General features: G+C 44.9%; 1 protein-coding gene across 1 annotated transcript in view; it reads left to right on the top strand.

The window, feature by feature from the left end:
• Positions 1 to 719: 719 nt before the first annotated feature.
• Positions 720 to 16437, top strand: part of TTF2 (transcription termination factor 2) — a 30265-nt gene continuing 14547 nt past the window's right edge. The window contains exons 1-11 of the mRNA XM_080916555.1: positions 720 to 752; positions 837 to 939; positions 2947 to 3033; positions 6139 to 6205; positions 6839 to 7774; positions 8526 to 8640; positions 8910 to 9074; positions 10780 to 10907; positions 12043 to 12124; positions 13629 to 13748; positions 15409 to 15559. Coding sequence (XP_080772681.1) covers positions 725 to 752; positions 837 to 939; positions 2947 to 3033; positions 6139 to 6205; positions 6839 to 7774; positions 8526 to 8640; positions 8910 to 9074; positions 10780 to 10907; positions 12043 to 12124; positions 13629 to 13748; positions 15409 to 15559 — 1982 coding nt within the window. The 5' untranslated portion in view covers positions 720 to 724. The remainder of the gene's footprint in view (positions 753 to 836; positions 940 to 2946; positions 3034 to 6138; positions 6206 to 6838; positions 7775 to 8525; positions 8641 to 8909; positions 9075 to 10779; positions 10908 to 12042; positions 12125 to 13628; positions 13749 to 15408; positions 15560 to 16437) is intronic.

Below are 16437 nucleotides of genomic sequence, written 5' to 3'. Positions count from 1 at the left end.
AGCCCCTTGGTTACAAATGCAATATTCTCTTAATGTCAGTCTGTTTGTTTTTTTTTTTTTTTTTAAACTTCAAATGCGAAATAAGTTCAAAAGGTTTGACAATGCAAAATACATAAGCTTGCACGCGAGGCCCGAGGCCCGGAATTACCCTCAGGTTCTTCTCTTAGACTCAGGGCATCCACACCAGGTGGTCCTTAGAACCTCACCAGAAGGCAGCCATGAGACTCAAAGAGCGCAAAGCGTGGAACTGAGATGTGTGCAGACGTTCAATCCTGGGTGACCCTGTGGACGCCCTACACTCATTTAAAGGTTGTCCCGGGTCCTAAGGGAACCTTTGTGCAGACTACAGACTAAGCAATAGATTCCCACAGTTTTAGGAGATGCTCCTGCCTCTCGGCCGCCTCAATTTAAGTGTTTCCCCTACAGTGGCTTCTTCGTCAGCAAGCAAGTGGCTCTGGCTCCGTCTGGGTCTCAGCAGCTACTTTGAGGCTCAGCATTTAAGTCTCGCTTTTCCCCCCAAGTCAGGGAACCTCCTGGAGTCCTCATTGGACTTCTGCCACGCCTCCTACTTCAAGTTTGATTTCAGCGCGCGCCAAGCCTGAGGGAGGCTGTAATTGGTTGAAGATGAGAGGATCAGCCATGTGATTGGTGGAACGCTGTGGTGGGCGGAACGGGGCGGGGCCAAAGACGGAAACCCGGCAGGCCAGGGCTTCCTGGCAGCGTTATGGACGTAGTTAAGTGTCCGGAGCACGGTAAGGCCCTAGTCTTGGGATTTCTCTCCTGGGGACTGTGGGACTGGCTTGCAGTGGCTGTTGCTGACCTTCTTGTTTCCTCAGGGGCCGTTTGCTTCTTAAAGACCGGCGTCCGCGATGGCCCGAATAAGGGAAAGAGCTTCTACGTGTGCCGGACAAACACATGCGGCTTCGTGCAGGCCACCGAGTGAGTCTCCAACCCGGCCCGGTTCTATGAAGTGACCCAGCCCGGCCACTTCAACTGCCTTGGGACGCGGATTCGCCCACACTCGGATCCTTCTATAGTCCGCTTCAAGTTTCTAGGCACCTTGTGTGGCCTTCCTTAGCCACTCCCCTTTGCCCCAGAATCCTTTCTGCTCCCTCTAAAAGGCGTAAACAAACAGTGGGCGTGGGAATTAATTTGCTGGTCTTGTACCAATTTTAGGTCGCCATTTAAATTTTAATGTTTGAGGCTAAAATATAGTTAGACAGCAGCTTTTCTCGTTCATCTAGTGTGGCGTGACATCAATGATCCAGAGAGATCCATGGTCTTTAGGGCAGCGTTTCTCTCTCAGCCTGTGGGTAGCGACCTCCAGGGTCTAAGGACCTTTTCACAGGGGTTGCATTTCAGATGTCCTGCAAATCCGAAAGTTACATTATGATTCAAAACAGTAGCAAAAGTACAGTTATAAAGTGGCAACAGAAATGATTTTTATGGTTGGGGTCACCTCAACATAAGGAACTTTTAAAGGGTTGCAGTATTGGGAAGGTTGAGAGCCACTGCTGCAGGGTGTTAGCGCTGAATGAAACTTCAGAGGTTGATGTAGAACTCAGGTTCTGCTGACCTGAAATGTATTAAGGCTGAGACCTAGAAATGTCAAGCATCTTGTCTAAAGCGAGGAAAGTCATACTGCTCTCAGGTGTGACAATCTTAAGATACCAGGTGTTGACAGTGAAATTAAACCGTGGTATCATTTAACATTTCCTCCTGCTCTTTATTCAGCCGAACTTTGTAGAGCATAGTTATCTTTTCAGCATCATAGCTATATACTGGATATTAGTCCTGGAATAAGTTGTATGATTTGTATCTCCATGTTGCATCGGAGTTTACTATTTATTTCTAAATATATTAGGATTTAGTACACTGCTCAAATGTTGTAAGACACATGTGTGCTTATGTTTATAGAAATTATGCATCAACGTTGGTCTCAGGTTTGATTCAACATTAAGAGAAATATTCTTGGGGGTTGGGGAGATGGGTCAACCTTTAAGAGCACTGGCTGTTCTTCCAGAGGCCCCAGCTTCGATTTCTAGCACCCACTTAGGGGTGGTCAAATGTCTATAACTTCAGTTTTAGGGGATCGGGTGTGCTCTTTTGGCCTCTGAAGGCCTAGCATGTACATGGTGTATAGACACACATGCAGACAAAACATCCCTAAACAAAAAATAGAAATAAATCTTTAAAAAAAGACTGAATATCCTTAAACAGCGTGCCTCTTACCTGGGTATACTGTAATACAAACTAGTACAGTACTTTCACTGGAGGCCTGCGGCGTGTCTGACAAGCAGGCTGCAGGCAGTTTTACAAGTCATGGGAGAATGCTTTAGACCTTCACTCAAACCTGTTTGCTCTCAGTGTTGCCCATATTTTTCTTCTGTAAGTTAGGAGGGACATGTACAATTTTATTTCTGGCAAGAAGCACGTGAGTAAGTTATTGTTAGAGGTAGACGTGTGGGTAACGGCAAGTGGCAGCTAATAAGGTGTTAGTGGATAGAGGGTAATGGGAGAACCTGAGGAGAGGTCACAGCAGGCCTGCCCGATAGTCAGCCTTAGACTATGTCATCCCTGGGATGTTGCAGTGTGGGTGTCCTATGAAAGTGATGAAGAAAAGAATTATTGTCATGCTTTGGTTTAGAAAGTGGAAAAAGGAAAAAACTATGGGTCCTTTCCTTAGGAAGCCACACAGATAGCCATCTTTGGGACACCTTGGCATAATATCTGTGGTTGGGCTGGGTGTGGTAGCACACACTTGTGATCCTAGGACTCAAGAGACAGAGGAAGGATTGCTGCAAATTCGAGGCCACATTGGTCTAGGTAGTGAGTCCCAGCCCAGCCAGGGCTACTCAGTGAGAATTCAGGCTTGCATTTGACTTCAGGCTGCTGGCCTCTGTTCCTTGTCTTTTAAAATTATTTTATTGTGTTTTTCTCTCCTAGTATTCCTGTTTCTCATTGTTTATTGCATGAGGAGTTTGTGGTCGAGCTTCAGGGTTTGTTTCTACCACAGGGCAAGAAAGAATGGAGGTGAGTGTCCAGAGTGAACACGTAGATGCACCTCCACCTCCACACCCCCTCCACTTCCACACACACTCCCCCCTCCACACACTCCCCCCTCCATCCTGAAGAGTTGCAGCTTGTTTTTAAATTCTTTAAAAGTAAAGAATTTTGTCCTTTAAAAGTCGTCACTGACAACCGTTTCTGCACACACTGAGCATCATCTGTCTACCTTGTTAGTGGTTCTAAACCTGTGGGTCTCCACCCCTTTGCAAGGGTCAAATGACCCTTTCACAGGGGGTCACATGTCAGATATTTACATTGTGGTTCATAACAGTAGCAAGATTATAGTTTCAAAGTAGCAGTGAGGTTATCCCAACATGAGGAACTGTGTTAAAGGGTCACAGGTTGACAGCCAGTGCCTTAGATGCTGAAGGAGTTACCCCGAGAAGCCAGTGGTTAATTTCTGGATTAGCAGCTCTGTGGTACCCCACTAGCTGTCCAGTTGCTAATAACATCAACCCACTAACTAGTCAACTCTCAATTCTGATAATAGAAAGAGGGAAAAGGTCATACTCAGTAAAGTGCAGTTTCCCTTGGGAAGGGTGGGGAAGTCCATATAGATGGGAGATGTTAGTCATCATGAATGTTAATAGGTAAGTAGAAAGTCACCATCATTAGAGACTCTTTTAAATGAACACATTGGGGTACCAAGGCATGATGTAACATGACCACTTTGGAGAATTGGCTTGGGGGTTTGGCCAAGAAGGCAGAAGTCATACATGACTATTTTTATGTAATTTTAGAATTAAATTACATAACTTACAAATTAAAATTAGAATTAATTCATATAGTATAAGAGTCCAACACTAACTATCATGGCAGGAACAGGGCAGCAAACAGGTAAACACTGTACTGGAGCAGTAACTGAGAACTTAAATCTGGTCCACAAGCATGGGGCAAAGAGAGAGAATCCCCAGTGATGTACCTCCTTTAACAAGGCCACACACTTCCTAATCCTTCCCAGAGAATCCCAGCAACTGGAAAACAAGCCTTCAGATCTATGAGCCTATAGGGGCCATTCTCATTTAAACCAGCACGTCGGTGTAAAGTCCTGTCACCAACCCAAGTATATCGAAATGCTTGGCATCCTTGTTTTAAAAAAAAAAATCAATCAGCCCTAAGTTTGTGTCAGTGTCTGAGGTGGTTAATTTTTGCCCATTAGTTTATTTACATATTTTTGCATGGTTGATTATGTGAAATAATGTGTCTTCCAGCTTCTTCAAGATTGTGCTGGAATTGTGGGGTCTTTGTGTTTGCATAGCAAATAGATTCAGCCTCTTAAATTTCTACAGAAAACTGTTGAGGTTGCATATTTACAGAGATCCGTTTTGAGAGAACAGACTTCAATATTGACTTTTCCAGGCTGTGAGCATGATGTAAAGTATGACTTTAAATTGTTCTCAGTGTTTTAAATAATTTCCATTATAAAGTGCTCACAGTCCTTTCCAAGTGTATTCCTCTGGTTATGTTTTTACTGCTGCTGTAAATGGAGTGTTTGTTGTTCTGCATGTATGGGGGTATGTGCATATGTATATTTGCGTACATTTGGATGTGTGCAGTTGTCATGCACATGTGTGTGAGGCCAGAGGTTGATGTTGAGTGACTCTTGATCACCCTCCACCTTACTTACTGAGGGAGTGTCCTCACCGACCTTGGAACTCACCTGTTGGCAAGCCTCAATAGACAGTTTGTCCTGGGAACACTTTGTCTCTGCCTCTTGAGTGCTGGGATTACAGATAGGTGCCAAACCCACCTGTATTTTATGCGGGTTCTTTGGTTTTCACACTTGCAAGGGACCACTTTTTTCACTAAGACACCTCCCTAGCCTATACGGGTAATTAGAATAGAGAAGGAGAGAGGAAGAGAGTTGCTTTCTGTTAGTAGAGTTGGGCAGGCAAATCTTGATTAGGTTCAGTCCTGACACTAAGATCACTTGTCCCTTGGTACAGAAACACCTACCTCTAAAGTTGGTAGACGGCCACCAGTGGCTTTCTAATGTGCATTAGAAGAACCACGGAGATTCAAAAGTGAAGACTAGAGGAACGTATCTACCAAAGACCTGAGCCACATGGCACCTCATTATCCCTTATCCTCCATGCCCCTCTGCTGTGGCTGGTTTCGGGAGCTGTTTTACAGGTGGATGAAAGACTGCTGTTAGAGAGTTAGGAAGGGAATCTGACTTCCCGAGGTTGCTGGGATTCAGACCCAGATCCAGCTTTCTCTGGGTGAGAGCTTGAACTGAGATGGTGAAGCTGAGTGCAGTTAGGCTGAGACAAGCGGCCTGGAGAGAGCTGGAATGGCAGTCCATCCAGTGTGCTCTGTCCACCTCTCATCGGGGGCAGTGGTGGCCCTGCTCCAGAAAGGCCCCAGGTTGTGAAGAGTTAGCTGTGTGATAACCGTTCGGAGTTTGCTCGTATTTCTTGTTAAGCAACTTCCTTTGTTAGACAGTATTGTGGCCTCCCTTCTAGCACACACAATATCTGGTTATCCTTTGCCTGATTTTTAGCAGCTATTGCTGATCTCCTTCTCCATTTCATTTGTTCTTCATACAGAGTAAAAAAGAATAAACGGGTGCATGCTTTTGGTTATTGTATCATGTTGGTTCTTGACTTTCCAGCCCTTAAAAATGTCCCCTGCAGGGGCTGGAGTGATGGCTTAGTAGGTAAGCTGCTAGCTGTGCAAGCATGGGGACCTGAGTTCAGACCTTCAGTGCCCACGTACAAACCAGGTGTGCTCAGCTTGGGCTGTGGTGAGACCTCTCTCTCTCCCTCTCTCTCTCTCCCCCTAATTATGGGTTTAGATTAATGCCAAGTGGTTAAGAGCACTTGGTGCTCTTGCATAAGACTTGGATTCTGTTCTCATTACCCGTAATATCAGGCAGCTCACAACAATGAGAGGCCTGAATCTGGTGTCAGGGAATTCAGAGCCATCTTTTGGCCTCTACAGGTACTACATGTGTACATGCAAGCAAAATAAATGCTCATGCGTACACAAAATCAGTAAAAACCATAAAAAAATGAAACTCTTAAAGAACATGTGTGCCTTAATTATGTCTGTTCTGTACTCCATTAGGTTGTTCTTCCGATGTGCTAGAACTAAGGCGGAGGGGAAGCACTGGTGTGGAAACGTCCCGTGGCAGGTAGGAATCACCCATCTGTTTCCATCTACCAAAAGCAACCCAGTCTGTATGAACTGCTGGTGTCCGTCACACTGCCTCCAAGAGCCCTGGAGGGTTCTGTGGCTGCTCATTCAAAGAGCCACTGCCATGGTCAAAGTTTGATCACTTACCTTCTGTTTTACACAAATGTTTTCCAATGTCAGCCAGTATCCTACTTAGGTAAGAAAGACTAACCTCCCTGTCTTTTTATAGATCAGTATTGACTTGATTTTGATACAAGCTAAATGTAACGCCTAGGTTCCTAGACTGTGAGAGGAGGAGAGACCCTATTCTTGTGCCATACATGGGGACTAGACCTGGGGAACTAGTAACACTTATAAAGAATAGAAAAATACACATTGTGGCTCTTGTGACTATCAGCGCCTGTTGTCTCAGTCTTCACCAGGCCCTAGAAAGGAATTATCCTGAACAGAGTGTGAACAAGGAACTGAAAAAAGTGGATCCCTTGTGAATTTGGCATCTTTCCTTTTTACATGCAGAAGCAGTGCTAGGCATGGACTGCATTTACTGTGTTTTTGTTTCCTCTAAAAGGACATTTTAGATACAAAAGTAACCCTATTTTATGTTACAGTCTAATATTTTCATTGTCTGTAGGATCCTAATCCCAAGGAACACTCTGGAACCAGCAAGCCTCAGCTGGCATCTGAGTTACTGCCTCACCCTCCCAGCCAGCACAGAAACCCATTTAGGGTGCTTAACAAGAATCAGAAAACACTTGATTGGAAACAGTCTGTGGAAGTAGGAGAGAGAAAGACAGCTGATAAGAAGCTGAGAGAAGACAGAGAGCAGCTCTTGGATCAAAAGAAAGAACAGAAGTCTAAATCTAACTGCAAAATGGAGAAGGACCCCTCATCTGACCTGGTGACAACTAGACAGTCCGGAGGTGATCGAGAAGAACAAGAGGAGAAAACAGTGTTCCAGCCCCAAACTAAGAAAACTGAAGGAATGGTTTCCAAACAAGGCCATGGAGAGGAGCTTCAAGGAATACCCAAGGGCCCTCAGATGTCAGAGAGTCGAGAGGTCCCAAACAAGCCAGAACCTCTGAGAGAAAAGGAAACCCAGCTTTTGCAGCAGAGTATTCCTGGTCAGCACACAGAAAGTAAGGTTCAGAAAGAGGGACACCTCAGCAGGGAGCAGCTCAAGAACGGGGAGGCCCCAGGTAAAACAGGAACAGATGTCTGCAGTGCACAGGTCTCCCAGAAGGGGCTATCTCAGGAGCCTCTCCAGGGACCTTCCAAGACTTGGAGGCCTGCTCCCAAAGCACAAGTAGCCCCTGGGCTTTCCTCAGGAGCGGTACACCATGCCACCTCCAGCAGCGATGACAGCGAAGATGATGGAGTTTCCAGTAGGCCAGGGTCCCCACTTCTCTTTGACTTGACTCTGGACTCACAGAAGAAGGGGAGCCTCCAACATTCTGACCAGAGCGTGCAGAGACAGACAGCTATTGCTTCAGGTGTTTCTAAGAAGGGAGAATCATCTGACTCAGCAGTCCAGCGTGCGAACCTTACAACACAGCTGAAACAAAAGAAGGTGAGTCTGTAGTGTGTACTGCTCTGGCAAAAGACCCCAGATCAGTTCCCAACACCCATGTCAGCTGGCGCCAAACCAACTGTAAGCTCAGCTCCAGGGGATCTGACACCCTCTCCCTGCATCCTGGGCACTTGCACCTACACTCACATACTTATCCAAAGTTTATATTGCATACCAATACATATAATAAAAACTAAAAAAAGAAAGAAAGAAAAGAAAAAGACAGTCTGTGCTTTGTCTCTAAGGCAGTGGTTCTCAACTTGTGAGCTGAAACCGTGCTGGGGGTCAAATGACCTTTTCACAGGGGTTGCCCAAGACTGTTGGAAAACATAGATTAATATATTATAATTCATAACAGTAGTAAAATTTTAGTTGTGAAGTAGCAACAAAATAATTGTATGGTTGAGGTCACGACATCATGAAGAACTGTATTAAAGGGTCATAGCATCAGGAGGACGAGAACCAGTGCTCTCAGACCAGGGTGCTTCTGTGAGCAGCTTGGAGAGCTTGCAGGGTTGAGTGGATTCCTGGGAAGGCTTTCTAGGTGGCTGCTTAATGCCTGCCTTCCCTATGGTTAGACTTAGGCTTAGTGTGCTAGCTGGGGTTTATTTTGCTTTTTAATCTTGGTTTTCACATTCATAATTAGAAGACCATTTTGGAGTTTTTACATGCTAAGCCAGAATTGAAAAATGTGAGGTTGTCTTTTAATAACTTGAGATGCCAGTTCCACTTGATAGGGTCTGTTTTTTAGGGCACCCTGGCTGCAGTGAACATCCAGGCTCTCCCCGATAAGGGAGAGAAGTTGCTTAAGCAAATCCAGGCTTTGGAGGATGCGCTCAGTGCCCTGGCTCTCTCCCCTGAGCAAGGTAAGATGGGGTTTGTGCTGGAACTCAGTGTTTGTGAACATGTCAGACACACTCTGAGAAAGATTGTGTTCATTTTTCCTGCTGTATTGTTGGCGTCCAGGCTTTCTCGTAATGCTACCTGCTGTTGTATAGCAGGATTCCTGCATGCTGTGGTCCCAGTACAGTTAAAACTCAGTCTTCTCTGGGAGGCCTCCGCTGGCTGCACTTGCTTGTGATGTCTTTACTTGTTTCTCTCACTTTAATCTGCTTGTCCCGTGTGTGTTGAACAGGAAGTAGGGAGAACTGCAGCTCTCAGGAACCAGAGCAGAGTAACATCACCAAAACTGCTGCTGGCCCTCTACACTTGATACCTGCCCAGCCCCTTCCCAGGCCCCACATCCAGCCTGCAACCTCTCTAGGACTAAAGGCAGGCCGCCAGGAAACTCCTGAAGAAGGTAAGGTTCAAGGACTCAGGCCAGCTCCGACAAGCTGGTAAGTTACGCGCTACGCAGGCCGTATCTTTGCACCCACTCCAAGGGAAAGTTGTTCATCCTTGGATTGAGAGTTGCAGGTGTGTGAATTATCTTATTCTCGGTAGAGCTTCGAACAGTTGTTTTAGGACTCCGAGGTGGGGCTAGTTACTACCTTATGTCACCATGTGCCCACCAGCCAACCAACCCAGAGGTCAGTACATAGGATGCACAGACAGTATTGTGTATGAAAACTTGCTTATTATTATGAGGCAGATAGACCAGCAGGTAACATTTTTATTTTTCTATGTGAAAGATGAGGGTGGGTCGGGCATGTATGGAGGCAGAGAAGAATGATCTAAGGTGACCAATTCCTTCAGACACATAGAAGGCAGTAGTTCCCTAGTTAGCTATGTTTCTGTTGCTAACTTCCAGGCAACTTTGCAGGTCCCTAGTAGAGGTGTTTGTTTTTTTTAATTTTTTTAGGTTTTCTTGTTTTTTGGTGTTTTGAAACAGGATCTCACTTGTTTCAAAATTCTGACCTGGAACTTGCTGTATAGACCAGGAAGGAGTACACCACCATGCCCAGCTCCTAGATAGAACCTTAGGTGTGCTGGCTGACTGATGACTTGTTTTGCAGTCAGGAGATTGGAATTGAAGTGGGCTGGCAGAAATTAGGAAAACGGTGGCAGTTTTCTCCCAGTAATAACAGGTCTAAAAAATTGGAAGGCAGCCTTGATAGGGAGTGTCTAATAGGTGAGTGGGTGGTATTTGAATTTAGACTACTCTAAATGTGATTGAGAAAACACTTGGTCACATAGATAGCCAAGAAGCTTTTTGGGACTAAAGCTTATTTTACAACATTATTCTATTACTTAATAATGATGAAGCCACCTAGAGAAACATGAAGTTATAGCAGGTTATTGATGTAAAAGAACTTGTGACAGGTCTTGGAAAGAATCCTGTTAAGACAGTTTAAGGCACTTCAGAACTTAACATTTCCCATTGTCTAGAAACCTTGTCCTAGAAATGCTTTCCCCCTAGAATCGGGAACAGCTTGGGTATCTTGCTGGTATGGGGTGAGAGGGCCAGTAGTATAGAGTGACACAGTCCACTGTGACCTGCATCTCAGGGATCAGCTTTCTGTCCTCAAAGATAACTTCATGTGTGGCTTGTACTCTCACTGGCTCTTCTTTGGATTCAGAGGCCTTTGCTTCCAGAATTACTGCCCAGGATGACCTTCATGTCCACTGCTTTTCAGAACTGAAAGTAAATGGTGGAGATGGAGCTCAGCGGCAGAGCTCGCCTGTCACGTTCAAGGCCTCACATTTCATCTTCAGCTCTAGAAAAGTATTGTAGGTTGTTTGTTCTAAATCATAGTTGTTTGTGTGGTTAAGGAAACAGAATGGGAGTAGAAAGGCTTATGAGACCAGCAGAGTCTTGAGGTAGGAATTTTTACTCAGTACAGATTCATCATTTGACAGGTAATTGTGTTTTTTGAGGCTCTAGCCAGCATACAGTACTTGGCTTGCTGTTTTTGTCTGAGGAACGGGGCCTCCTGTATTGAATTTGTATGGTGTTGGGGCTCAAACCCAATTATGTGAGGCAAACACTATAGCAACCGCACCACATCCCCAGCCCTCACGACACAACACTTGTGACATCTTGGGGAACACTTGTCTGTCCTCAGGCCATATGAACCACCATCGTCTTTATAATGTGTGGAAAATCACGAGTGAAGCCATTGATGAGCTACATCGGTCACTGGAGTCTTGTCCTGGAGAAACAGCAGTGGCGGAAGACCCAGCTGGCTTGAAGGTGAGCCAGAAAGACTACAATGTAGAGTACCCAGCACCGGAGAGCACCGTGAAACCTGCGGGGAGATGCCTTCTATAGCGGTTCCTTCTTTTCTGTTGAACAGTAAAAGTAGTAACAGGACCCCCCCCCCCCCTTTTTTGAGTTATATTCTAAAACGGCAAAGGATCTGTGTGTTCAGTTGTTAGATGCTACAGGATGCAAACCACTTGTTATCTGAAATGAGCTACCGGGGTTGGAGATTTATAAAACAAACGTGCTCATAAGACAGAGATAAAAAGCACGGTGCTGCCAGGCGCTGGTGGTGCATGCCTTTAATCGCAGCACTCAAGAGTCAGAGACAAATGAATTGATATGAGTCTGAAGCCAGCCTGGTCTACAGAGTGAGTCCCAGGACAGCCAGGGCTACACAGAGAAACCCTGTCTCAAAAACAAACAAAATTGTAGCATGTCATAGGCCATATATGTAAAGTATATAGGGAACTCAAAATAATGGTCAGTAAGTTGTTTTATACCTTAAAAAAAATGAAGACGTTTAGGGGCAGAGAGGATTAAAAACAACACAGGCTAATGAGGGGCGGTAGTGAGGGACAGGTTGGTGTGAATCAGTCCCTCACTGGGAGGAGCAGACAGTGCTACAGAGAGTGGGGAGAGTCACAGTGGAGCCTGGCATTGGCCGATGAACTTAGATTTCAAAGATTCAAGATGCCCTCTGCAGTAGTCATAACTATAAAGGTTTATGAATGTTGTGAAGGTCTGTTGTCCCAAAGCACAGCATAAACTGGGACACAAAAGAACTGGGAGGAAGTCAGTATTTGAAGAGCTATTGCAATGTGTGACTATCAGTCTAGACTGGCCGTTGGGTAGAAAGGAGAGTCAAATACAAGGATCATGAGAAGGAACAGAAAGGCTAGTAAAAGTCAAGTGGACTTTTAGTGGAGGTGGAGACATGGACAGGAGCATCCTAATAGAGATGCTGAGTGTTAGCATAGTGAGGTCTTCATAGTGGGCAGGGGAAACCAGCAGCTCATGGCCACAGCTAGAACAGAGGGCTCACCGGTACAAGAGTAGAATGAAGCTGGGGTCCAGATAGCCTCTCATTAGGAATTCATTCTGACATTTGACTTAACTTTGTCAGGTCCCCTTGCTGCTGCACCAGAAGCAGGCATTAGCCTGGTTACTATGGCGGGAAAGTCAGAAGCCACAAGGAGGGATCCTGGGTAAGTTTGGTATTACAATAAGAGCTGACAGTTACGGGATACTTAGTCACTATGTTAACTGTGCTGTAGTGCTTGATTTGATGTTGTCACAGTGCTACGAGGAAGGTATGTCCATTTTTCAGATGGGAAACTAAAGTGTAGACATGTTAAGAGCTTGGTTAAGACACATAGCGTACCAAAGGAGCTGTTGGCAACCAACATTAGTATCTGCCTCTGACTAAGGAGAGTTTGTTCCGTTCTGGTCTCCAGTCTCTAGAAGCTGTGGAACATGAGCCTGGGGCCATCCTTCTAGGAGCACAGGCCATAGCCACAATTGCAAACTGATCATGACTTCATCCTGAGTGTTCAAGGAAGCTAAAGTTTCTGTCTGCTTAGGGTTCAGAGATTTGTAATGGGAGCCACAATATTTAGTGCATCCCCTGGCCATGATGTACACAGATCAAAACCAGCAGAAGGCCCATGGGACAAAATTCTGGGAGCAGTCTTCTGGAGTCTTCTCCTAATGAAGTCACATGGGTCACAATATCCTAGTAGTTGGAGGATGTTTCCAGCCAGAGAAGCGTTTTGGAAACTTAATGCCCAGGGAGTTTTCTAGTAGCATGTAGCATAGGCAATTTCATACTGGTAGACAGTGAGATTCCATCCTCCAGAAGGAAAGGCGATGTTGGTACAGAACTATATCATGTATATAAGTGGTGTGGGCAGTTTTGAAATGTGACAGCTCTCCTTACATGTTAGTTCCATGGGTAGCCATGGCCTAATGTTGGCAGCAGGGCTTTCAGATGTCGATACACAGGCTGCCCATGTTGACTCACACACTGTGGCAGAGGCAGAAAGTGAAGCACTCTACTGCTGAATCACAGTGATTATGTTGAAGGACTGTAGAAGCCTGATGAGCTAATCCAAGTGTTACATGTGGTATGAAGAGCAAGTTAGGTAATCTCAGAGACTAGCACAGGGACTGTGCAGTGTAACACAAGAAGTGTCATAGTTAGTGACTTGACGCACAAGCAAAACACTTGTAAAAGCCTGGTGACCCAAGTTTGATCTTTGGCATTCATGTAAAAAGTAGGAGAGAACTGACTCCACACACATGTGCCTTGGCATGTGATAGTTTTCTGCATGTCACACACATATGTATGTACAAATGTATACATGCACATATAATGAGGTGTTCAGTTATGGCCTTTGATGGATGATGGATGTGCATGACAGACTGCTGGAACTGTGGCAGTACCAGTAGAGTAGGTGATAGTGTATGTTAGCTAGACATTTTTGCTTTTGAGAATAACTGAAAGTCAATCAGTCCACTGTTAGATAAATCCACCATAGCAGGGAAACTGGGGTAAGAGTATCTGACCTCGATCTCCATACAAATAGCAGATTATCTTTACACAAACAGATCCCACAGGGATAGGAAGCAGATAGGAATAGGGAGTAGGCCAGTGTCTGCCAGAGGAGTCTTCTCTTGAAGTCATGTTGACCCTTTGTCTCTTATTTCTAGCGGATGACATGGGCTTAGGAAAAACCCTGACAATGATTGCACTCATTCTAACCAAGAAGAATCAGCAGAAAAGCAAGGAAAAGGACCGAAGCATGCCTGTGACGTGGCTTTCCAAGAATGGTAGATATAAGCGCCTTCTGCCATTCCCAACCCTATTTGGGACAGCAAAGGGGGGTTTTCAAGTTAACAAGGGTAGCTTTGGTCACATCTCATTAGCCTGTTATAAAGCCAGTACTGGTTACTTTCCTGTGTTATTTCTTTCTCCTTCTTTTGATTCTGGAATTTTATTCAGTGGTCTCTGGGTTTAGAAGAAATTGGTGGTGAAGCAAGGCTCGTGCTATCATGGAAACACTCGGTGGGGCAATGGGAACTTGATCTTGAGGTCATGGAATTGCCTGATACCCAGCCAGCTGCAGTCTCTTTCATCTTCCTGATCTGGAAGCAATACTTATGGGCACAGTGCCAGGCGTGGTTTCACCCTGTGGCATGACCCTGCCAGTGATGGCTATGCCCCAGTGCTCCCTGTGCATGTCATGTGTGCCAGTGTGGGAGTCATAGCACAGCCAGACACCAGAGTTCAGTGCTCTCAGACACTGCCTGCAGAGCCTTGTCATCTTCTTCACCTGTGACATGAAGCTCTAGAGATGGGACTTGGCCACCGCATGGTTGGGTGCACAGATATACACTCAGTACAGTGTGGGGTGAGCAAGCAGCACCCTACTACCTACCTCGTATGCCCGAAGTATGTCTGACACCTCCATGGCGGCCTGTCCTCATTTGACACCCACTCCTCCTGTGTTACTTCTGATGCTGAGTGTGCAGTTATAAATGACGTCTTCTTTCTTTTAATTGAATTTGGCATGATCTTGGATTCAAACGAGTTTTCCGGAGGTAGATGAGGTCCTAGAACAGTTAGTTCAAGCATAGTAGTTAATGTTTTCTCTTGATGCTAGGGATGAACCCCTAGGAACATCTAAATTAATGTACCTTTTTAAAGGTGCATATTCTGTTTGTTCACTTGTTTTTAAAATATAGCTTCATGCATATTTTATGTTGATATATGTTATCTGTTGCAGCTGGGCCCCTGACCCTGCATGGAGTAACACACACGTGTGTGCACACACACGCACACTTGCACGATGAGAAACAATGGTACTAAATACTGTGTGCCAGTATATGGTTACAAATCACATTTACGGGGCTGGAGAGATGGTTCAGAGTTTAAGACCACTGGCTGCTCTTCCACAGGTCCCAAGTTCAATTCCCAACAACTACATGATGGATCAAAACCATCTATAATGTGCTCTGGTGACCTCTTCTGGTGTGCAGGCATATGTGCAGGCAGAACATTGTATTCCTAATAAATACATCTAAAAAAATCACATTTGCTTTTCTTGAAGAGGCTTTTTCTACTCATTTAATGCATAGTAATTTGTATTTATATTTATTGTAGAAGTACATTAAGTTATGGTTTTTATATAGAAAAACAAAACAGTAACTCTCTGTAGTGAATCATCTCAGGAGGCCTTAGGAAAGAACCTGCTTCCACTAGTGGCCACTATGAAAGAGCATTGCTTTTTTGACTGGTCTTACACTGCCTACTTTATCCTTAAACTCATTCTAAAATAAATAAAAGACCATCTCTTCCATTTCCTATTCTGTTTGCTTTGTGTAGAAATAAAACAATAGTTAAAAATACTGACTGAAGGGATAACACAAGAGAAAGCTTGTGTTCAAGGCTGTTCAACGAATGCTACTAGGTATTGATTTCTTCCCCTAGATCCCTCTGTCTTTACTTCCAATGGGACACTAATTGTCTGCCCTGCTTCCCTGATCCATCACTGGAAGAATGAAGTAGAGAAACGTGTGAACAGCAACAAACTCAGAATCTATCTCTACCATGGGCCAAACCGGAGTCGGCACGCAAAAGTGTAAGTCAGAAGCACTTGGACGGATGTGCTGCCCACCTAGGGAGCCCTTTTGCCTTTCTGCTTGCCCAGTTCTTTGGGACCTGTCACTTGTGTGGAGACTGAGGACAGTTTTAAATCTAATTATCAGGCAGCTTACACTAAGCGCAAATGAAGGTTTAGTGGTTTCACTTTGCCATGTGCTGGTCGCTCTCCCTAAGCTTCAATAGGAAGATCTTGCAGTACCTGAGTTGCCTGACAGGTAGCAGTCACATTCCCTGGTAAACCCTGGGGACTGAGGAACTGTCAGGGTCTCCCTCAGGCACTGAAGACCTGAGGCTAGAACTCATCGTCCATTTCCCTGAGTGTGAAAGGAAGCACTTCGTCTTACACACCATCTTGCTAGCACTCTTGTCAGTTACCTGCTGCGGGCTGTGGCTGTGAGCATGTTTATGACTGTATTTTTATACATACACTATTCAGTAAAGTTAAGTGTAAGAGTTTTAGATGCAGAATTGTTAGACTTAACTGAACATTCTTGAAAAGGGATGCTTGGGAGGGAGAAAAGATCAGCTCAGATGGCAATCTTTAGTTTTGGGTTTTAGGGGTGTTTTTTGTTTTTCTAGTGCTGGGATCAAATACCTTGAGCATTCTGGGTAAGCTGTAGCACTGAGCTACAATTAGACCTGCCTGTTAACTTAAAATCTGTCCTGTTTCTGACTGGGACGAGTGGCGCGGAGGCTGTTTAACCTCGGATGAGAGCATTGTTGTTCTCTGTCCCAAGTTATCACTCCCAACCTTTGCTACTGCAATTTTATGCTCATAGACCAGTGCAGGAGTCATACCGGATTGGTGACTTTTTACTTTTAAATTTATTTTTTAATTTTTAAATGTTTCTTTTT

The sequence above is a fragment of the Micromys minutus genome (assembly GCF_963924665.1).
Source record: "Micromys minutus genome assembly, chromosome: 4".
NCBI classification, from domain to species: domain Eukaryota; kingdom Metazoa; phylum Chordata; class Mammalia; order Rodentia; family Muridae; genus Micromys; species Micromys minutus.
This window is presented reverse-complemented; position numbering and strand designations above follow the sequence as displayed.